This window comes from Lepidochelys kempii, chromosome 1 (genome assembly GCF_965140265.1).
Source record: "Lepidochelys kempii isolate rLepKem1 chromosome 1, rLepKem1.hap2, whole genome shotgun sequence".
Classification (NCBI taxonomy): domain Eukaryota; kingdom Metazoa; phylum Chordata; order Testudines; family Cheloniidae; genus Lepidochelys; species Lepidochelys kempii.
The window spans coordinates 249,746,960-249,771,378 of record NC_133256.1 but is presented as its reverse complement, the minus strand read 5'-3'; the positions used below and the strand labels follow the sequence as shown (position 1 = coordinate 249,771,378).

The following is a 24,419-nucleotide window of genomic DNA, read 5'->3' as shown; positions in this document are numbered from 1 at the left end:
TGGCTCCCTGGCCATGTGAGGAGAAAATGTTTTTAAAGAGTCTAATAATCAGTTTCTTCTAATCTGGGACCCTGACCATGCATTCATCCATTCATAATTGTATGGCTATTGCATGGTGTCAATACAGGGAAGAGTTAAGGCTATCTGGATGCCTTAATTGTGCACTTCTTACCTTAATATGTTTGGATTTCTTTTAAGTGCAACCTCCACTCTGGATTTATGGGATAATACTTGACCAGATACTTAGCACAATTAATATTAAACAATGGGGAAGAAACACAAGACAAAACAAGGAAAGAACAGGTTAAAGACTATTTAGATAAATTAGATGTGCAGTATTCAAGTCCATAGGGCCTGATGAAATTCCTCCTAGGGTATTTGGTTCAGCTACTTCCTTGATCTTGAAACTGTTAGCCATTTTCTTTGAGAATTTATAGAGGACAAATGAGGTCTTAGGGTGCTGGAGAAAGGTACTATGTTTTCCAATATTTTAAAAGGGGAATAAAGAGGAATTACAGGCTAGGAGAGGGCAACATGAGTTAAGGGGGGAGGAGGAGGGATAGTAAAGAGGGCACCACTTTCTCCCCATAACAATGAGTGATGAAATGTCACTACTATGGTTCTTTTAGTAGATGCACGGGTGAGATCTATGTTACATAATTTATCTCTCAGACACTGAAGTATATGAGGAAAGTGCTGTCATCACAATACTGCAGACACAGTGAGCTCAAGGTGTCTTTCCTGGCATTGTATTTTACTGTGCCCATAACCAGGCTGCTTGCCTCAGGATCTACTTTTTGTTTGACTACAGTGACACCCCCCCCCCGCCCCTGTCACAGGGGCTGGAACTAGGGGTGCTGTGGCCCCCCCCTCCCGGCTTGAAGTGGTTTCCATTATATCCAGGGTTTACAGTTAGGTTCAATGACTCTCAGCACCCCCACTATACAAATTGTTCCAGCGTCCCTGCTTCCTGTGGCAAAGGTGCTATCGGTATCACCGGGACTGACTCAATATTGACAACCCTCTGCCTTTGAAAATCACAAATCACCCCCCCCCAAAAAAAAAAACAAAACAAAACAAAAAACAACAACCATCCACCCAGGATAATTTTACAAATGACACGGGGGGTGTCCTTTTTATTGGCCTTGGAGCGGGGGGAGAGAAGAGGCGCGGGGGAGACAGGCAGGACACTCACAAGGCCGAAGAACGTCGCTGGAAGGGAAGCGGAGTCTCGTGACTCCCGGAGCTGGGGCTCGAGGAGACAACGGGCTGGGGGGGGGGGTGGGATTGCAGGACACGCGAGCGCTGTGTCTGTGGGGGCCCTGGCCCGTCGCCCGTGGGACCCCGCCTCAGTGGGAGAGGGCGGGGGTGGCCCCCGGGTGGCGGCGCCGTAGCCGGGGGCTGCCAAGCCCGGAGCCAGGCCCGGCCAGGCCGCGTGGCTGCGCGCCGGCTCCCCTAGGTGGCGCCGCCGAGTCTCGCATCGCCGCCGCGCCCTGCCCCCGCGCCCGGAAGCGGCGGCGGGGATGAGCCGGGCTGGAGGCGGAGGCAGTGGGCGGCGGCGGTGGCGGCGGCCAGTTGCTGGGACCCGGCCCCCCTCCCCGCCCCGGCGCATGGCAGCGCGGTGAGCGGGCGGCGCAGGGTGATGGTGGTCGGCGGGTCATGCTGCTGAAGCTCCTGCAGAGACAGACCTACACCTGCCTGTCCCACAGGTATGGGCCCTGCCTCTGCCTCGGGGGCCTGGTCCTCGTCCTCGTCTCCGCCCTGCAGTTCGGAGAGGTCAGTAACGGCCGGGCCGGGCCGGGCCGCTCCCCCTCCCCCACTCCGCGCGCGCGCGCGCGCTTCCTGCTCGCCTCCCCGCGCAGCGCCCACCCGGCGCGCGCGCCCTGATCCCCCCCATCGCCCACTCTGCCCGCGTGCCATGGTCCCCCCCGCCCTGCTCCCCCCTCTCCCCGCAGCACCCAGTCCGCGCCCGCGGGCCCTGCTCCCCCGTCTCCCCCGTCTCCCCGCAGCACCCAGTCCGCGAATGTGCCATGCTCCCCTGGTCCCCCCCCTCTGCTCCACAGCACCCCCCCACGCATCTTATCCCTTCCCGGCCCTCCCTCCTCCTGCAGCACCCACTCCACACGTGTGCCATGCTCCCCCTTCCCCCGCAGCACCCACTCCGTGTGCGTGCCATGTTCCCACTCCCCGCACAGCACCCACTCCGTGTGCCATGCTCCCCTGGCCCCTTCCCCTCCACAGCAACTCCCCCGCACATCTTAGCTGTTCACCCCGCCCCCTTGCTTCCCCTCCCCCGCCCCGTACGCATTTGCCCAGCCAGCCCCATCTGCGGTGCTCCTGCCTGATGCACCCACCTTGTGCATGTGCCTTGGAGCACAGCTCCCCTGAGTCCCTGCCTCCTTCCCCCTGCAGCACCATGTGCCCCTGTAGCAGCCCCCACTTCCCTTCTGAGCACCCTTGCAGCACCCACCCTGTGCATATGCCCTGAAGCACAACTGTGCCCCTCGCCTCCCCAACCTTCCCTCCTTCTTCTGCCTTTAAACACTTGCCTTAAGTATGTGAATTACTTCCCCCCACAGTACCCTCTTTCCCCCTTACTATCAAGCTCTGATGCTCCTGCAGAGCTCCCAACCCCCACCTTCTGACATTTACCATAACACAATGCCCTGTCTCCACTGTCATGCCCTGTGCTTCCTCAGCACCTACCCCAGTATGCTGGCTTCCCCATTCAGGACCCTGTGCCTACGCAGAAGCACCCACACATCCCCTCCTGTAACTTGTGTTTCCAAAATACCCATCTCCAGTGCTTCCCCTGCCCTCTGAGTACTACCACCCCATGCTCTTGCCTTTCCTCCCTATATTCCCCCATGCCCAGTGCACTGGCTACTCCACGGTATGCAGCACTTGCTCCAATGTCTCTGCGGCACCATCACAGAACCCTGTTCAGTATCCCCATGCAGTACCCATCTACAGCACTTGACCCACGGTGCTACTGCCTCCATACAACCTTGCCTTCTGCAGAAGTTTACAGCATACCAGTTCAGTGCCCCTAAGTGCCCTTGCTCCTAGGCCTTTCCTTAGCCCATCATCAACCACTACTTCTCCTGTGCCACTCCTATCCAGTGTCCCTGCTTCACACCTTGTAGCACTTCCACCCATGGATGCTCTGTTTTGATGTCTTGAATTTATCACTCTCCCAAGTGCTGTTCTTCCCTTAAGCAACTCCCACTCTCTTCTCGTGCAACATTCTTGCCTTCCTATTGCTCTCCACTGAGACAGCTGTATTTGCTGTGGGGAACTGAATGTGGAATTTTGATGTATTTGGTATATTCAGAATACAGGGATTTGTGTATAATACAAATTGGATCCTCTTCAGCTAATCACAATGCAGGGTTTTGTGGAATTGCCAATTAAACATTCAGTTCTGGGGCACTACTCAATATGGTCATATTTACCCTTATTTTTAATATCTTACTGAGCTCTTTATCAGGCCAAATTATGTTACATCTGTGCAACCTATTAAGATCACTTCACTGAAAGTGTAAGTTAAGGCCAAATTTCGTCATATATATAAAACCCCTCAAGTCAGTTAGCTGACTTCTGTTTTGGAAAGTGGATTTAGGCAACTTGATTTAAATTCTTTACTCAGCTACTAGTTTGTATGTAAGGCTATATGTTTTTAATATGCTAAGCAGAAAACTTATATCCAAGCATAACCACAGTAATTTTTGTTGTGTGTATATCAGTACTGCCTACTGGTAGCTGAGATCCTTGCACTGTTGTTGTACTAAGCACTCTACAAACACATACACCTTGTGTTCACTAGAGAGTTTTTTTTTAATGTTAGTTAACACGTGTGTAGGAGCCTAGTGTAAATAAGTCTCAGGTAAGGTTCACCTTGATCAGGTAATGTGTTAAAACTACAATATTCTAGTCTATACACAGATCTTAACGCATCTCAAAACAGCTAATATGTAAAAATACACCTCTTTTCCAGTATAGCCAGGGACATCCTTGCTCTAAGAGTTTATTTACAGTGTAAGTAGACAAGAAAGAGGAAGGGAGGGAAAGGTGACAGAGGTATAAAGGAATGAAGTATCTTGACCAAGGTGAAACAGCAGGTCAGTGAAAGGTTAGGGAATAGAACCCTGGTCTCAGAACCTTGTTAGACACTGCCTGTTTTGTAAGTAGTTTTACTTTGCTCTGAAATTACTGTTCTGATGCCAAGATAACACAAAGGAAAAGATGTATGATGATACTTTGATATTGCTGACAGTATGAAATGAATCCTCTATCTGGGTGGGGTGTGATTCTTGTTGACTCTTGAGCTTGTGAAAGGATCACAGTTTAAAAAACCCAACCCAACACATGCCAGGATTTAGATTTTCAATGTGATCAGCATTTGTTGACTCTAGCCCCAATTTGATTAGCACTCCTACATCATGAAAGCAGTTTGTATTGCAATTTAATATTTTAAGATAAAATACTCGAGATTTTTGAAAATTGAAGCAGTTTTACAATCAAGTAGCATGTACAATTTTGTTTTGCAGGAGAACACAGGGAACTAATATACTATATGTCTTTACTGAAAAATGCCATTCTTCTTTTGGTCCATTTCAGAAATATTGTATGAATTTTAAATGTCAAGAAAAGGGCCTTTCAATCTTGAATGGTCTCAGCAGGCCTGGGCAGTGAGAGACTGGGTACAATCTTCACTTTCTCAGAGGCCTTGGTTTCTTTGTTTGTATAACCTCCATCCCTCCCTCTTCAGATGATTTATCGTTATCACTTTTTTTTATCAGGGCAGGCTGATTGGAGTTCTCTTTAGAGCTATGTTAATGCCACTTGTGAATGGCCGGTTGTTACCACAGTAGGGGAACTGAGTTCTTCTTCTCCCCTGCAGCCTGGAGAGCTGAACTTGGTATTTCCAACCTCCTGCTGCTCAGCAATATCATCAGTATTTTGACTGGCCTGCTTTTATTGTTTTTAATATTTTTGTTCTGTAAATAATATGCAACTTAATTTTTTCCTAATAAATGGGCTGAACTGCCTGGAATGATTTGCATATGCACAGATACAGTAAACACTCTTAACTATATATCAGGTCAACACAATCAGAAAAGAAATAAACACAAGCTTTTGAAAATGACAACTGCAAATTTGGGGGATTGTCAAAATCAAATAGAATCAGAGGGAACACTGGCCTGCAAATGCAACATAAAAATACCCTTCAGATCTTAAAGATCCCAGTCCTCTAGCTGTTTCTCTATTTCTACCTAGATATCTATTGGGAGGATTTCTTAGGGAATTTATCCAGATTTTATCAAACAGAGAATGTTTGTGGAGGGTAAGTATGCCTTTTTGTAAAATGGATGCTAAGAGGCTGGAAGCCCATGTTTGGGGCACTGTTATTTCATTGTGCATTTAGAGCAGTATCTTACCACTAATTTTCCTGTGTTTTGAAACTGACTGGTGATTGTGCAATGTATATGTTACATTGTCCTTTGCAACTCCTGGTGATAAAATCATATCTAAAAATAAACTAAAACATATACTTGTTTGCATTGATGTGCAGATAGAAACCCCAAATCCAATGTGCACATCTGATAACGGATGAGAAATCTCCCACAAATGGTGGTCACATACCAGAGTTTTATAAGCTTGCATATGTCAATAATTATCAGTTTATAAGATGAACAGAATTAATTCTTCTGTTTAATGGAGGAATTCATCTTAGATAAAATTCCATTAGAATAAACTACATTTAGGAATGTTAAAGTTGAACAGCAATGAAAATCAGGAAATGCCAAAGACCTGGTTGGACAGGCAACTTTAACTCCACCCCCTTTGATTATGCTAAACACCGTGGGAATGAATTCACTGTGCAATGCATTTAGCCACCTATTTATGCATGACTAAGAATTTGTCTACACTGCCCCTGTGTTTGGACTATAGAGGTGTGGATAGTGGTGGGCACTGAAGTGTTGAGCTGTAATTCCCTTGCGTGGATACTGCAGGCATGAACTAAAAGGTTCCTAGTTTGCATTAATGTAATCCTGTTTGAAGAGGATTATGTTAATACGAACTAGGTACCTTTTAAATGTAGTCCTCTTCAAACAGGAGTACATCAATGTGAACTAGGAATCGCTTAGTTTGCGGCTGCAATATTCACACAGGGGAACACTTTGGTGTCCCCGCTGTTCAGATCCCCATAGTCCAGAAGGCGGGGCTCTGTAGAGAGGTCTTGAGTTTTCTTTCATTTAGAACTAGAGCCAGGGCCAGTGCAAGGATGTTTTGCGCCCTAGGCGAAACTTTCACCTTGTGCTCCCCCTTCCCTCCCCCCCGGACTCTCACACAGTTGACACAAAGTATTAGTGAAATGATGCAGCAGCAATTGCCAGAGTCTTAGATCTGAAACAACTTAAGAAAAATAGTTAGCTTCAGTCGACAACCTCCGAAAACTAGTAAACTTAGCATGATAAACAGTCTGTCAGAATGGGTAATGGCTGTGTGCGATATCATTGCCACTTTGTACCATAGTGAAGCAGTACGCTTGTCCCACCCACCCCCGACACTGTCCCTGGAACACAGCCCTCCCCAGCGCCCCTCGGCACACAACCCCTCTGCCTCCCCTCGGAGCCTGGCAAGGCATACAGTGTCGTCCCCCGGTCCCTCCCCAAACCCTGACCAGCGCACTCTGCCTCGCTCCACAGCCCCCTCCCTGGCCGGCTTGGCCCGCTGGTCCCCCACAAAGCCTAGCCCAGCACACAAAGAGTCCCCCCTTTACAGCGCCCAGCCAGACACACAGCCCCCTTCGACCTCCCTCCACCTTCTCCCCCAGCACATAGCACCTCCCCTCCGCCTTCTTCCCCCCCCAGGCCTGCTCGGCACACAGCACCCTCCCCCCGCTTTCTCTCCCTCCCCCCCCCGGCACACAGCATGCCCCCTCCCCCCCAGCCCTGCCCAGCACACGACTGAGTCCTGCTCCTGTCTCCAGAGTGTGGCACGCAGCCCCCTCCGGCCCAGCTTGCCCGTACCTCAGCCTGGCCGGCCCACGGAACCCTGCCCCCGGCTCCAGAGCTTGGCATACAGCCTCCTCCCACCCCCTCCTCCCCAGCCAGCCACGCCACGCCGTCCCTCCCCCCAGAACCTGGCACACAAGGTCCCCGGCACCAGCAAGCCCCTGCCTCCCCCCCACGGAGCAGAGCCCCCCGGGCAGCACATGGAGCCCCCTCCCCGGCAGCTCTAGCCTTCCCCCTCGCTCCGCCCCCACAGCCCGGGCGTCCAGTGCTCCCTCCCTGCCGCCTGCCTCACCTCCTGGGGTCCAGGGGAGCAGGGGTGGGGCACGGGGTTGGCACCTGCAGGGGGAAAGGCGGGGGGAGAACGATCAGTGCGGGGGGGGGCAACCCCAAGTCCGCCCCCCCTTCTGCCCGGCCGCCTCCCATCTGCGAGCCCATCGCCGCTCATACCGCCAGAGCCCTTTTTGGTGCCCCCAAATCTTGGTGCCTTAGGCGGCCACCTAGTTTGCCTAGTGGGTATACCAGCCCTGACTAGAGCTGATTGAAAAACAGAGACAAAGTGGGGGAAGTTTGAGTAAACTTTTTGCGTTTTTCATTGATATTTCGATTTGATGGCTATTGTTGGATTCTATTTAGAATACTGGTAAAACTGGCTAAATATTAGTGCAAAATATACTTCACCTGCCTGAAATGTACTTTTCACTCACTATTTGTTCAAGTCACAACAGATCTTCACAAAATCACTCAAAGGTACTGCTTATCAGTGAGGGCTGTCTCCTTGCACATTTCAGCTTGCTACCCTTCAGCCATTTAAGCACAAGAGCTGTTCAGAAACAGTCACATATATTTTAATGGTAAGAGTGTATTTTTGTCACTCTTCTCATGCTTAAAAATGACTGAATTGTGTTTGAATAAAGTTTCTAGAATAATTTGCCCATGGGCAGACACCAAGCATAAGAAGATGTTGAAAATTATGAGCTATCAGAACTGGGGTGATAGTGCTTTAGTTATAGTTATTGCTTGTGATCCAATTATAAAACAGAGAGAGACTGCTATCCTGTTGCAGAACTTAATACTGATGCCAGAGTGGCACTTGCAATTAAGCAAAATTGGGTTTGCCTGCTGTAAATCCACCGCAGTAGGCATTAGTGCTGCCAGTAAAATGGGTAGATAAGGCAAATCGTTCAAAACTGATAACATACTGGTAGCTCAATATGTGAAAGTTGGCTTGTTGGCATCAAGCCCCATCTATGAATTGAAGCTCAGTGCTATTTAAGTACAGTTCGAACTTTTTTGTATCCAGTAAGTGTTATAACCAGATTTAAATATTGCATCCCACAGTTAGGTTGGAACATGGTTGTTGAACTTCATTATGGCAGAGTTTGGTTATAGACAATTTTTGACTGAGCTTCTCTTGGTGGTTCAGCTTTGTTCAAAGCCCTGTGTAGATGGAACATGAGTGAAACGCATATTTGGATTACTAATACAATAGTTTCAGGGTAGAGACTTAGTACAGTGGGGCCCTAATCTTAGATTCCTTAGGCATTACTGTAATACAAATAACAGAATGTGGCTGCCTTCTTCATAGAAAAAGGGGTACGTCAGGAGTGACAAACATGACATTTATCTTAAAATGTGGTATTGCTGCAGTCGTTTAGTACTGTGACTAGTTCTTTAATTATAGAATATAATCCAGAATGCACAGGATGTGATTTAATGCATCTTAAATTACTGCATATATAGGCTTGGAGTGGTGATGCTCCTATTTAGCTGGTTGAATAATACATTTTGTCATTCTCTTTTATTGAGGCACGTATTATACTTATTCGTACCACCATTATGCAAGGAAACAGAAAAGAAAAAGTCCCCAAAACTTGTCCCAGTGCCTAGTCTTGCATCTTCATTGCTTTTAGCAGGTCAAAGCAGCTAGTGAAGTGGGATTCATAAATCTTTGTTTTTGTAAGGTGACACTTACGTAGGTCCTTATGGTTTAACTGATATACGTGACAAGGTATTTGCACAGTTAACCCTCTTCTTTCTCAAAAATTGTATTCATAATATGAATTGAGATTTTATTATCTCAGAATTCTAAAGTGTAGATTATGCTTGGATTCATCATTTTTAGTAATAACATCTACATTAAAAAGTACTGTTTGCCAGCTTAGTTCTGTGTTAAACTAGTTTCTGAGACTGTGAGGAGACCAGCATGTCTGCTAGAGAGAGGGGGAAGAGACTTAGATGAAAAACAGATTTTTTGCATTGTATTATTTTGAGATAAGCATTTATTTACCTTCACATTGAAATAGCAATGAGCAAGTTATGCTTATTTTGTAAATTCTGTCTCCGTGTGTGAGAAGGACGAGAATTGACAGGCATGGTTTTGGTTTCAAAGAGCCTTTTTTTGGAGACTTGGAAGGAGGTTTATATGTGCTTGTGGTAGCTCCAAATAAGTTGACACTAGACCTGATCCTGTACCCATGTAAGTCAATGTAGGAGGCTTGTTGTTGACTTCGGTGATGAATGATTCAGCTCATTGTGGAGGTGGCTTTAGAAATGTTGTATTCTGTGAATGCTAGCTTGGAGAAATGACTTATCTTGTCGTTTGATGTTCTTTTTTAATGCAAGGAAGAAGCAACCATATAAATGGCACCCAGCCTGGTGAATAATTGGTATGAAGTATTAAGAATTATTTTTAAAAAGAAGTATCATGTTGAGGGGGAGAGGAAATAATTTCCTTTTGTGGTAATTATTTAGTAAACTCTGAGAACTGGTAGGTAAAGTCCCATAGGAAGAAAATCTAAGGGAAAAAAGAGCTCAGGAGAGCTTGCAGTTTCTCAGAGAAACTATATTAAAGGCTCAACAGCAAACTGGCCTGATACGAAGGAAAGATAGGAAGACTAGAAAGAGACCAATATGGTTCTATCAGGAACTCTTGAGTGTCCTGAAAATAAAAAAAGAAACCTACAAAAAGTGGAGACATGGACAGATTGCTAAGGAGAAATACAAAAGACTATCCCAAGCCATCAGGGACAATATCAGAAAAGTGAAGGCACAAAATGAATTATACCTAGCAAGGGACAGAAAAATCAGTTAGGAGCAAAAGAAAGACAAAGTCCTCTGCTTAGTGGGTAAGGAGAGTTAATAACTGATGATAACAATAAGGCCGCTGTATTTAATGCCCATTTTGCTTCAGTCTTCCCTAAAAAGGTAAGTTGTCGCCAGATACTCAACACAGTTAATATTAACAACAAAGACGGAAGGAACACAAGCCAGACTAGCGGAAAGAATACGTTAAGGAATATTTAGATAAGTTAGGTGTATTCAGGTCGGCAGGGCCTGATGAAATTCACACTGGAGTATTTAAGGAACTAGCTGAAGCAATCTCAAAACCGTTAGCGATTGTTTTCAAGAATTCATGAAGGATGTGTTGTACCAATAAAATAAAAAACAGCAGGATCTTATTAAAAGGGAAAAAGGCAAAATACCACATTTATTGTGAATACAGGAAGAATCATAGTAAGCAGTTAGTTATAGCTATAACATTCTATTCAATCTCATATTTATTCACACATTCAGTCACATACACACACATGAGGAGGGAGCAGGGTCTTGTCAGAGGCTCATCGATATGGTCCTGGAAGTTGGTCTGCAGAATCACACCCCAAAGGTCTCACTTTCTAGAGTCTATTTTTATAGGAATTTCTTCCTATGCCAGTCTATGGGAATTGCTTCATCATGCTGTTGCTGAATCAATCAGCAGATAGCACATTCCTGACGGCTCTGTGCTGCTAGATGTTATCTTGTTCTTTGGTTCTCCCATTCTTGAGGCTGTTGGGTGGATTCCAGCCTGCCCTCCACGGGTCCTCTGGTTATTTCCACTTGATGCCTTCTTCAGCCGATGGACACTGGATTCTTAGGCTGGCACCTCCCTGATCATTCAGTTATTATCCACACCAAGCATCCATCCACATACTTCCTCTATCTCTATTTTAATCACGATTGTTAATACAACAAAGGGGCAGGGAGTCTCTGGGTGCTGTTTCTGTTGTTACAGAGTATTGCTTTGAGTCTCTCTCTCTGTGAATTGCTTTGAGAACAGACTCTGTCTCAGAATGTACTAACGCAATTAGCAGCTTGCAAGTTTCGCACATAGAGGGAGAGAAACAGTACCAAAAACCAAGAGACCTCTTAATTAGTAATACCCTGGAATTTAAACTATGGGGAATCAAACTCATTTGTGATTTTAATACAGAACTTCTTTAATATGATCCAACAATGGGTGAAGTCCCAGAGGGCTGGAGAAGGCCAAACATAGTACCTAAAGGGGAACAAAGAGGACCTGGGGAATTATAAACTAGTCAGCCTAACTTGGATACTTCAGAATACTATTAAACAATAAATTTGTAAGCACCAAGAGCAGGGGTGGGCAAACTTTTTGGCCCGAGGGCCACATCTGGGTGTGGAAATTGTATGGCGGGCCATGAACACTCATGAAATTGGGGGTTGGGGTGCGGGAGGGGGTGAGGGCTCTGGCTGGGGGTGTGGACTCTGGGGTGGGGGTGGGGATGGGGATGAGGGGATGCAGAAGGGTGCTCCAGGCTGGGATGGAGTGGTTCGGAGGGTGGGAGGGGGTTCAGGGGTGGGGCAGGGGGTTGGGGCGCTGGAGGCAGTCCAGGGTGCAGGGTCCAGACGGTGCTTACCTCAAGCAGCTCCCAGAAGCCATGGCATGTCCCGCCTCCGTCTCCTACACGGAGGCGTGGCCATGCAGCTCTACGCATTGTTCCATCTGCAGGCACCGCCCCTGTAGCTCCCATTCGTCGCGGTTCCTGGCCAATGGGATTTGCGGGGACGGCACCCTGGGAGGGGGCAGTGTGCAGAGCCCCCTGGCTGCCCCTACGTGTAGGAGCCGGAAGGGGGACATGCCGCTGCTTCCAGGAGCCATGCAGAGCGGGGCAAGCTCTGGACCCCGCTTCCGGGTGGGAGCTCAAGGGCTGGATTAAAACATCTGGAGGGCTGGATGCGGCCCCTGGGCAGTAGTTTGCCCACCCCTGACCGAGAGGATAATAAGGTTGTAAGTAATAGCCAGTGTGGATTTGTCAAGAACAAATCATGCCAAATCAACCTAATTTCCTTCTTTGACAGGGTAGTAGGTTAGTGGATGGGGGAAGCTGTAGATGTGATATATCTTGATTTTAGTAAGGCTTTTGGCACAGTCTCGCAAGACGTTCTCATAAGCAAACTAGGAAAATGTGGTGTATATGAAATTACTATAAGGTGGGTGCACAACTGGTCAAAAGACTGTGCTCAGAGGAATTGTTGATGATTCACTGTCAAACTGGGAGCACATGTCTAGTGGAGTACTATTCTATATTGTCATTAATGACTTGGATAATGGAGTGGAGAGTATGCTTATAAAATTTGCAGATGACAAACTGGGAAGGATTGAAAACACTTTGGAGGATAGGATTAGAATTCAAAACTACCTTGATAAACTGGAGAATTGGCCTGAAATCAGCAAGATGAAATTCAATAAAAGACAAGTGCTGAGTACTATACTTAGTAAGCCAGAATCAAACGCACAATTACAAAATGGGGGATAACTGGTTAGGTGGTGGTAGTGCAGAAAAGGATCTGAGGGTTATACTGGATCACAAATTGAATACAAGTCAACAATGTGATGCAGTTGTGAAAAAGGCTCATACCATTCTGGAGTGTATCAACAGGAGTGTCATATGTAAGACATGGGAGGTAATCGTCCCACTCTAGTTGGCACTGGTGAGGCCTTGTCTGGAGTACTGTGTCCAGTTCTGGGTGCCACACTTCAGGAATGATGTGGGCAAACTGGAGAGTAACAAAAATAACACTCTCAGAGCTAGGATAATGGACTAGATGGACCATTGGTCTGATCTGTTATGGCAATCCTTATGTCTCCCAGCTGAACTACAGTCTATGGGCATTCTCTTTGTGTCATTACTTAGTGTGTCCTGGGTTTCAGGTTTGATCTGTGCTTGGAGATTAAATGTGACATTTTTTCTTTGGTTAATTTCCAGTTTGTGTGTACTAACGTGCACATCAGACCTGAATTTTATTTTTATATTTATATAAAAATAAAATAGTAAAGGTTTTGAAGAGAAAGAAGTAAATTATCATTAATTCTAATTTAAAAAGAATGTGACTCCAAGTTTTCTTTCTTTATAGGTTGTCCTGGAGTGGAGTCGAGACCAGTATCATGTTTTGTTTGATTCTTATAGAGACAACATTGCTGGCAAATCATTTCAGAATCGGTAAGCTCTGGTGTAACTCTTGGGGTTGTAGTGTTGCATATTTAGCTATTTGGTGTGTTTGCCAGATGTTTAAGATGCAGTAACATACTGTATAAGTGGATGTTTTTCCTCCTACAAATTTTAAGTCTGTACTAAAGTTGTATTTGATTTTACACTTTATGTATTAAATCAGAAAATGTAAATTGGAACCAATAGTGATATGAGAACTCAGATTTTAAACTTGTTTAATAGCAATTTTTACACTACATTAGCACTTCAGTCTGGACTGAACAAAATGGTTCTTTTTAGCACTGCAGAAGGGAAAAGTGACTAATTTCGCATATTAAAGTGTGTACATTATAAATACACAAGTAAAGTTCCAACTTGGTTTATTTTTACGTATCAGGAAGCGTTGTTTTCCATATGTTGTAAGTTTTCCTTCATCTTGTATGGAGGTTGTTATTAAGTGGAAAATGTCACAAGGCATGGAGAAAGAGGCCCTTTTAAACAGAATAATTTTAAATCAGAGAAACTGGTCACATCAGAGTGAAGCCTGAGTCATATGAATAGTTATTCTTCAGTTGTGACAACTCTTGGGAGGCTTCTTAGAATCTTTTAGTTCACGTTTTGAATAATCATGGGGTCTACTGTTCAGGAAGTCAGTATGCCTGTGGGCTATAATGTGGGAGAAGCTACTTAGGGTAAGTCGTTTGGTTTCTTTTAGCCTCAGTAAACTCAGCTGGAAACTTGTCTAAAAAAGAGAACCTCACTGAAAACCAGATGCTGAATCAGAGTTAAAATGTTTTGGGTCATAGGACCATATAAATTAATTGGGTGGGGGTAAGTGGTTAGATCATGTAGTCCATCCCCCTGCTAGTACAGGATTGCTCTCTACTGTACATTTTGTTGTTGTGCGTTAGACCTCCCACTGCTTCCGCTCACCTCCCCACCCCCAAAAAGATCAGTAGATAAAGGAAAGTGGGCACTTTTGGAGCTCTTTTAGATGATAATCATTAGTTTAGAGCTGAAATGTTTCTGCAGAACTATGCAGTGGAGCTTTTTGGTCTGTCTGTCCCTATCCATATCCTTTTCTAAAATGCCTGTCACTATGGTAAACTGGGTACAGGGATTTAGATAAAACAGTGGGGTTTGTCCAAAAAGGGCATGAAAATCTCAGCACTGTTATATGGATATAGTCAGTTTTCCGTTTTGCAATGTGCAGTCTAATTCTTTTCTGCTTTGGTTCTTCAGGGAATGCTTCCTTTTAGAGGAGACTTTTGCCACTCTTGAGCTGAAGGATCAGTGAATGAGTGTAACTGGTGACTGGGCAAGTCCTAAAGTTTTCACAGTAGGCACCAGAGCTGCTGAATATTTGGAGTTCATTAGCTTGTCTTTACACTTGCTCTGTCAGGTGTGATAGGAAGGGGTCCGCAGTATTGGGAGGTTTGTCAGGAGATTTGTATACAATTAGCTATTCCATATTGCAGTTTTCCTGGAATTGGCATACCAAAAATGACTTTGGTTTAGGGGTGTATTTTTCTTGCATCTGTCAGCTACAGTAGTACAAGTCTTCCTTGTTACCTAATCCTGGGAATATGATTAACTGGATATCCTTAGCACATGAGCTGAATCAGTGTGGGGCTGGTGGAATCTTTTGGTGAGGTTTTACAGACGTGATGTTACTTTTGCTTTTTGTATAACCTGTAGATAGAGGACTTCTGATTTTGATACTTTCAATCCTGTCTGTGTTTATGCTCTGAAATGAAACTGAATGAAAAGGAGGGACCCACAACAAATTGGGCTTCAGAGAATTGTTCCCATGAAAGTAAACAAATATTTAAATGGACGGAAAGTAAAACACACCTCTTTCAGATATCAAGTGATCAAGCAGTTTACAGCAGAGAGCAGTACAGTTTTTGGGAAAATGCTAGTACAGTTTCTACTTTGTTTAGATCTCTGGTGTAGTGCCTTTTAAAAACAATAAAAGAACATCTCTGAGGGAGAGGAATTATTTACTCTCAGGACCAATGTGGACACAAGAACAAATAGATATAAACTGGTCATTGGGAAGTTTAGACTTGAAATTAAATGAAGGTTTCTAACCATCAGAGGAGTGAACTTTTGGAATAGCCTTCCAAGGGAAGCAGCGGGGGCAAAAGACCTGTCTGGCTTTAAGATTAAACTCGATAAGTTTATGGAGGAGATAGTATGATGGAATAACATGATTTTGGTAATTAATTGATCTTTAACTATTCATGGTAAATAGGCCCAATGGCCTGTGATGGGCTGTTAGATGGGGTGGGATCTGAGTTACTACAGAGACTTCTTTCCTGGGTATCTGGCTGGTGAATCTTGCCCATATGCTCAGGGTTTAGCTGATCGCCATATTTGGAGTCGGGAAGGAATTTTCCTCCAGGGCAGATTGGAAGAGGCCCTGGAGGTTTTTCGCCTTCCTCTGTAGCATGGGGCACGGGTCATTTGCTGGAGGATTCTCTGCTCTCTAAAGTCTTTAAACCACGATTTGAGGACTTCAATAGCTCAGACATAGGGGAGAGGTTTTTCGCAGGAGTGGGTGGGTGAGATTCAGTGGCCTGCATTGTGCAGGAGGTCAGACTAGATGATCATAATGGTCCCTTCTGACCTTAGTATCTATAAATTCCTCGACAAACTATTATACATTATGATGTGACTTTCTTCAATAACATCATAAAGTTAAAATTTGACTTATGTACATAGGAACACATACTTACGCTTAAAAAGAGTACAAATTTTTATTTTGTGAGTGATTTAAAAAAACTGGTGATTTTATTATTAATAATTATAAGAAATTGTACTAAGTAGTTGTAAGGACAAGGAAAATTTCTTGTTCTTGCCTTTAAGGCTCAACATTGCAGCTTTTCTTTCATCTCCAGCCTGGTCTTTTTCAGCATTCCCATGAGACACATTAGCCTCAATACCTCCTCCTTGCCTTCTCTTTGTTTTCCTTTCATGCTGTCTGTGGTATGTATATTGCTTACCCCAAAACTGTTCACCAGATCACTTTCCTCCTCTTATTAATAATCTTAAAAACTTGCTGATTCAGTCTTGCATGTGAGAATCTACATGTTAACTGTATGATTGTATGATTTTCAGCTCTGTCCTTCCTCCCCCATCTATTAACAACCCTTGCTTGTTGTGGCGTGTTGAATTTATATGTATGCCGTTCTGGGACATGACCAAATAATATTTGAGTGTTCCAAAAAGCGCTAGATACCAAACAAAGCAAGTGACGAGATAGTCCCTGCCCAGTACCATAGAGCAAACAATTAAAATCGAATGTGACACAACAAGTGAAGGCCACAAATAGGTGGGAAGGAGGGGAAGAAGATGAGTGAGGCTGGGGAGGGAAAAAGATGCAGGGGATATGGAGCCAAGAAGGAACAGAGTGGGGCTCCAGGCATCGGGAATGGAGTAGCAGAGTTGTAATCTGGGCCAAGGGAGATGGGAAGAAATTGGAAAGCTGAGGTGGGGAGGGGAAAGAGCTAGGGCTTGTAGTAGGACTGTGCCAGCAGGTGAAGGTGGTTAAGAGAGTTCTTATCTACTCTGAGCCTTACCACACAAATATAGAACCAGCTGTAGGAGGTGAGCCTGGCAGGCTCTGGATCTCCAATGGTAGAAGCAACAAATTCCTATAGCTGCAACTAAATGCCCTCTTCAGAGCTATGCGCTCCCAATTCCTGGTCAAACAAGATCTGACACCCCCAACTTCCTTGGCTGGCAACTGGGAAGTGGGGCCTTGTGAGGGAGTAGAGGAAGTATGGTAAACGTAACACTTTTTAAAAAAATAAGAGAATTGTTTTATTGACTGGAAACCTCCCAAATTTCAAAGTTTCATTTAATAGTAAATTCCACGTCAGATATGTAAAGGGATCCGCTTTATGCAGAACACCTCGTGTAGAGACTTTATACTGAGCAATTGAGGAGGAAGATGCTGAAGTAGCCTTTTTTATTCCCTTTTAAATTTAAAGCACAATAATACGATAACATGCCTTTTGAGATTTAAAAGTCTGTAAGGTTTCAGAGTAACAGCCGTGTTAGTCTGTATTCGCAAAAAGAAAAGGAGTACTTGTGGCACCTTAGAGACTAACCAATTTATTAGAGCATAAGCTTTCGTGAGCTACAGCTCACTTCCTCAGATGCATATCGTGGAAACTGCAGCAGGCTTTATATATACACAGAGTCTGTAAGTTATTTTTTGAAGAGGCAATGCAAAATTTACTAAAAACTTGAAAAAAGATTCACTAAAGAACTACAATTTTCTCCCTTAATGCTACTGAATAATCCTAGTGATAGTTAATCACTGTACTCTATTAGGTGTAACCTTTGTAAAATACTTATTTTTTATTAGTGTTTATTAGTAACCATTAATCCCACAACAATGTTAGGTTTATATGGAATCATTTTAAGAAAAAAAATATGTATAGATGAGAGTTTGGAAACAGTTTTAAAAGCAGCCTTCAGATTATGCACATACAAACAGTTAAGTGAAATTATGATGATATTTTTTCTAATCTTGTAGACACTGGTTGTTTTATATTCCCTGCTAATGGAGAACAGACTTGTCAAACCAGTATTATAACTGAGACATAATATTTTTATAACCAAATACATATAACCATAAAATGTTTCTTTCCTTAATTTTATTTACAAATTATGTGGCTGAATAGGGCAGTACTGTAATAGGCACATTTTAAATATAGTGGCTTATATTGTACTTCTAATTGATATGATATATCCATATTTAGTGTTAGTGACAGTTTAAAAATAATACATTTTAACAGTCAAAACTAGCACTAAAAATCTCCCATTATTTAAGAAAGAATTGGAATTGAGATTATTTTTCAATTCAGCTCCTCAAAATTAGAGTGAGTTAATAGGCCTTGCACTATACCCAGAAAGTCAACATACTTAGGCTTTGTTGGACTAAGGAGGGAAGCAAATTCCAGAGTCAATGCTCTTCCACTTAAAACTCGCAGGATCTAGACATACAAATCTAGAGATTGTCTGCCTGAATAATCCATCCAGTCACAACCCATAAAAAGAGCTCTTGTTACTCAGATTCTAAGCCATGATGGGTCTGATGGGTGAAAAACACCTTAAATTACACCTATTAATATATCAGAAGCCAGTGCAATCCCGTGAAGCAGAGGTGAAATAAACTCCATGTGACACACTGCAGAGTGACAGGTTTCAGAGTGGCAGCCGTGTTAATCTGTATCAGCAGAAAGAACGAGGAGGACTTGTGGCACTTTAGAGACTAACCAATGTATTTGAGCATAAGCTTTCGTGGGCTAAAGCCCACTTCATCAGTTGCATGTAGTGGAAAATACAGTAGGAAGATAGATATACAGAGAACATGAAAAAAATGGGGGTTGCCATACCAGCTCTAACGAGACCAATCGATTAAGGTGGGGTATTATCAGCAGGAGGAAAAAAAACTTTTGAAGTGATAATCAGAATGGCCCAGTTCAAACAGTTGACAAGAAGGTGTGAGTAGCAGTAGAGGGAAAATTAGCATGGGGAAATAGTTTTTAGTTAGTGTAATGACTCATCCACTCCCAGTCTTTATTCAAGCATAATTTAATGGTGTCCAGTTTGCAAATTAATTCCAGTTCTGCTGTTTCTTGTTGGAGTCTGTTTTTGAAGTTTTTTTTTGTTGAATAATTGTGACTTTTAGGTATGTAATTGAGTGTCCAGGGAGGCTGAAGTGTTCTCCAACTGGTTTTTGAATGTTCTAATTCTTGACATCTGATTTGTGTCCATTTTTTCTTTTGCGTAGAGACTGTCCGGTTTGGCCAGTGTACATGGCAGAGGGGCATTGCTGGCACATGATGGCATATATCACATTGGTAGATGTGCAGGTGAATGAGCCTCTAATAGTGTGGCTGATGTTATTAGGTCCTATGATGGTGTCCCTTGAATACATATGTGGACAGAGTTGGCAATGAGCTTTGTTGCAAGGATAGGTTCCTGGGTTAGTGTTTTTGTTGTGTGGTGTGGTTTGGTTGCTGGTGAGTGTTTGCTTCAGGTTGCAATTATTCAACAAAAAAACTTCAAAAACAGACTCCAACAAGAAACAGCAGAACTGGAATTAATCTGCAAAGGGGACACCATTAAATTAGGCTTGAATAAAGACTGGGAGTGGATGAGTTATTACAATAACTCAGAACTATTTCCCCATGCTAATTTTCCCCCTACTGTTACTCACACCTTCTTGTCAACTGTTTGAAATGGGCCATCCTGATTATCACTTCAAAAGTTTTTTTTCTCTTGCTGATAATAGCCTACCTTAATTGATTGGTCTCTTTAGAGCTGGTATGATAACCCTCATTATTTCATGTTCTCTGCGTATCTATCTACCTGTGTATCTATCTATCTCTTCCTACTGTATTTTCCACTGTATGCATCTGATGAAGTGGGCTTTAGCCACGAAAGCTTAAATTTGTTAGTCTCTAAGGTGCCTCCTTAGAACAAGTACTCCTCGTTCTTTCTACTGCAGAATGAATATCTGTAGTCCCCAGAAATAGAGCTTTCTGTGTGTTTCAGGAGTCGTCTCATGCAGAATGCATTATAGTAATCCATTCCAGAGGTGACAAAAGCACAGATAGCTGTGGTGGAATAGGAATAAAAAAGGAAACATTGCAACTTCCAAGCCAAGTGAAGATAGAAAACATTGTTGACCATCACTGCTATATTGAACACCCAGAAGTAGCTGATGATCCAAAAGGCACCTTTAGGTTGTGAACAATTGCAGAAACAGTTATTTTCTGTGATCGATTTTTTCCAGCATAACCTTTGTCTTATCTGAGTTTCAGCTAACTGAGTTTCACACCTGACCAGACGCTAGGAAAACCAATTAACTAAACTTTTATCTCCAGGTCTGGTAAAGCTGAGCTGTAGACCTGAGTTTTTCTCACATACTGCTGGGACTGCAATCCAGACAGTTTCTCAGTCTCTTCTAGCAACCTCACGTGCACGTTAAACAGGAATGACAGACTAAGGCTCTGCAGTACTGCTATGTGAGAGAGCTCTTGAGACAATGGAGCAATTATCTGCTACTGTCTGTCCTGTTGAGCAGTTCTGTTCTTTCCCCTTCAAATACCATCTATCCTTGCCAACACCACCTTGTGGTCAACAATATTAAAAGCAGTTGATAGATCAAGAGGAAATTGAGTTTGTTTTCTCAGGGCATGAGTGTCGTGTCATTCATGTGAGAACACAAATCTACCAATCTCACTAAGAAATTTATTCAAGCCTTACTGATTAAAAGTAATACAATGCTCTGAGATCATAAATAGCCTAACATTGAGTGTCAGCATTTCAAGACTTTGAATAGACATCATAAATTTGCTTAGCTAAAACTAAATTTTGTAGAGGCACTGAACCTAACACAAACTAGTCAAACCTGTTGAATCCAGATCAGTATTTGAAGTTCATTTTTATTTGGCTGGAACAAACCCTATATTTATTTAGCTAGTACTTTTTGGTGTTTGAATGTTTAACAAAAGTCTGTTATAAATTCAGACCTTGCTGACTTCTTTTTTGGCTGAAAGACTATTATGCAGGGGGGTGTTAATTTTTAAAAAAAGTTCAATCAAATTCTGAATTTTTGTACGTTCAAAAAACTCAAGTTTAGATGGAGACAGTGAAAGATAAGGACTAAATTCTGCTTCAGTGGAGTTGATTTCTGATTTCAGGGGGAATTCCATTGGGTTGTAAGTACAGGTTTTGGCTCAAGTGTATGCATATTATTAAATTATTTTATGCAGTTGACTTGGATAGAACAGGATGACTGAAAACCATTATTCTGAATCAGGTAGTTTTTTGATTAAGCCAAAGTTAAAAGCTATCATGGTGAAGACTATGGACAGTAGAAGTGTGGGGCATTTGTTTTCTCTCACAATGATGTGTGTTAGGAGAAAATTTGTGATGTTAATTGGTCATACAGTAACTCCTCACTTAATGTCCTCCTGCTTAACGTTGTTTCAAAGTTACATTGCTACTCAGTTAGGGAACATGCTCATTTAAAGTTGTGCAGTGCTCCCTTAGAATGTCGTCTGGCTGCCTGCTCTGTACACTGCATGTAAGATTTTGTGGAAGAGCAGCGACTTTACAAGGGAGCATTGCACAAGTTCCTCCTCCCGCTCCCTCCCAGCGCTTAGGACTTTCTGGGGGTGGGGAAAGAGCGGCAATGCGGGGTGCTCCGGAGAGGAGGTGGGAAAAGGTGGGCCTGGAGCGAAGCAGGGACGGGAAGAGGCGTGCCTGGAGCATCCCCCAGCAAAGTTGGCGCTTGTTCTTCTCCGGGTAAGCTGCCACTGCTGCTGCGAAGTTGCTTCCTAGCGTCCTTGCCTGCAGCGGGCTGTGCCTGTGTGGGGTAAGCCAGGGGCACTTCCCAACCACAGTACAGTACTGTACAGTATATAATGCCTTTTGTCTGCCCCCCAAAATTTCCTTGGAACCTAACCCCCCCCGCATTTACGTTAAATCTTATGGGAAAATTGGATTCGTTTAACATCGTTTCACTTAAAGTTGCATTTTTCAGGAACATAACTACAACGTTAAGTGAGGAGTTACTGTACTATAACAGGGCTGTCCAATCTTAGGGTTACAGTCTGTCACCCTGAATGTGTTTAGTAGCCTATCCATAGGACAACTACTCCACATGAGTAATGGTAACAGAATGTAGTCCTTAAAATGCAAAACCCCAAAAGGATAGTTTAAAATACTTGTTCTTCATACTAAAGTACACAGATCAACTACAGTGGGTACATCAGCCTGTTGGTAGCTTGGGGGCAGAATCAGCCCTGCCAGTCACTGACAGCAGGGGAAAGTCTTGCCTCCTGAAATTCCGTCCAGTTTGCTCTTCCCCCATGGTGACAGGCAGCTCTGCCATACCCTCATGCTGCATAGATTTTTGGAGTGAAATTCCAAAATTTATTTCAAATTTGTTGCTAAAATTCATCTTAAATAATTTTTCTGGCTAATTTCCAGCCATGTCCCAGAGCTGCATTTTTGGGAGATTTGTCCCCTCAGCTCCAACTCCTCGTCTGAGGCGTTTGCAGTGGCTGGCACCCTTGCAGATTTCAAGGGGAGAAAGCTCAGAAAACCAGAGGCTACAGTTAAGGGGTTGTCTCTCGCTCCCCCCTTTAATACTTGTCTCACTGGGGAGCTCTGCTGAGTATGTGGGGATGCAGTTTCCCTCTCAGCAGGTTAGGCAGGGTTACCTCCCTGGGTGGGAAAGGAGTTCTGATGGACAAGATGCATCCCAGGCTGGATGTGGTCACCACAGCTCCCTCCCCTGGCAGGAAGGGAAGCATGCAAGACCAGAAAAGAACTGGTTCTGGGGCAGGCAGCCCCGCCTCTCCCATCTTAACTCAGAGGAGTGAAGCCAGAAGGGGGGCACGCCAGATGGAAGATCTTGCCTATGTCCCCATAATCTACACCAGCAACCTCATCTCTGATTGTGGACCTCAGACACCTTCTTCACCTCCACTTCCCTGCAGGCCATGGGTGGAGGGCATCACACACAGCACAGACACTGCCAACACCAGAGTGTACAGTAAAGGGTCTCTGGGTTCAGCTTCATCCCCCTCCTGCCATCCCTATAGCAGCCTGGTCAAGTCTTTATCGTATAATGTTCTCAGCGTGTTCAAAAAAAGGAAGTTTTGGACAAATCCCAACATTAAATGCTTACGGCATCAACCTTATTCCCACCCTGCATAGCCATAGAGCACAACCTTGGAATTATTCTGCTCCTTACAGCACTACCCAAATCGAACCCCTGTAAGAGGTGCCATTATATTTCCTAGCCAATAGAATAGGCCTTCTGATGGCTGTTATCTTTAATCAGGTGAGCTTTTATTTGAAGTTGGGAGTTTCTTTAATAAGACCCACTGTTGTACTTTTATATCAGAATGGTAGTCCTCACAACTGTAATTTGTTCCCTAAGTAAATTCAAGAAACATTCCTTCTTTGGTTAAGTATCAGAGTCCAGTCATTAGAAGCACTGATAATCTCAGGGCATGTCTTTTGTACTGAGATCTGCTAGATGGGCATTAGCAGGAATGCTGGACAATTGGTTCAATGGCTCTAAGCACCCCCACTATACAAAACTGTAAACCCTGGATATAATGGAAACTACTTCAAGCAGCACCCCTAGTTCTAGCACCTATGATATTAGTTCACTAAATTCTACATATTGGGCATCTAGTTTTAGCTAATACCATTTCTTTTCTTTTGGCAGAGGTCTTCTCCATGCCTTAGTACCCAGGGGAAGATGGAGGTCTTATATATATATATATATAGTCTACCTCATTTTGGATGTCCATATTTAAAGCATGACCCTGCTTCCCACCCTAAAGGCACACTGCTATAAAAATCCCAGTGTAAAAGATCTGTGGACTTTGGCATGAAGAAAAATAGGGAAGTTTATCTGTGCTCATCTGAAAAATTCCTTTCTTCAAGTAATAAGCTTCACAGACCCAGTCAACCCTGGAAACAAATGGATCATCCAGAATAGAAATGAAAATTGACATCCAAGAGTTTGGATTTGTTATTAGGTTGAATTTATTATGCTCTGCAGCAGCAAAAATAATTGTAATTTTCCTGAAAGTATGTTTAGCGCAAGATGTAATTTAAGAAAGTAGATTTGAATTATCCTGGCTGTGGAAGTTATATCAATTGGAGGGCACTTCAATAGGTGGGGCATTTCCCTGTTGCCAGTATCTGTCAGTTCTGGTTCTTCCCCCAAGCTACAAGTAGGCTGAAGTACCCATTGTAACAGGTCTGAGGACCTTATTACTTGAAGAAAGGAAATTTTCAGGTAAATTTTCTTACTAATTTATTCTAAACTGCTATTGCTGCTTCTGAACCAAGTTTGCTAGAAGACCTGTAATCTCTCCAGATGCCTTATGGGAGTGCAACTCAAGATACTTGAGTTGGATCAGGGATGAATTTGTCCGCTGTTGTCTAGAGTCTATATTATAGACCCTGCTTTAGCTGTTGGTTAATTAAACTCAATGCTATTACCCAAGAGAGACTCCTGGAGTGAAATTCTGGTCTCGTTTAAGTCAATGGGACCAGAATTTCATCCCTTGTC

At 43.7% G+C, this 24,419-nt stretch overlaps 1 protein-coding gene across 5 annotated transcripts in view; it reads left to right on the top strand.

The window, feature by feature from the left end:
* The first annotated feature begins 1,507 nt into the window (after positions 1 to 1,507).
* GNPTAB (N-acetylglucosamine-1-phosphate transferase subunits alpha and beta) overlaps positions 1,508 to 24,419 on the top strand; it is a 67,676-nt gene continuing 44,764 nt past the window's right edge. For 2 of the 5 annotated variants that reach the window (XM_073323099.1, XM_073323071.1), the window contains exons 1-3: positions 1,508 to 1,776; positions 5,281 to 5,347; positions 13,218 to 13,303. In XM_073323099.1, coding sequence (XP_073179200.1) covers positions 1,712 to 1,776; positions 5,281 to 5,347; positions 13,218 to 13,303 — 218 coding nt within the window. In that variant the 5' untranslated portion in view covers positions 1,508 to 1,711. The remainder of the gene's footprint in view (positions 1,777 to 5,280; positions 5,348 to 13,217; positions 13,304 to 24,419) is intronic. The other 3 variants (XM_073323090.1, XM_073323107.1, XM_073323080.1) reach the window with 3 other exon arrangements.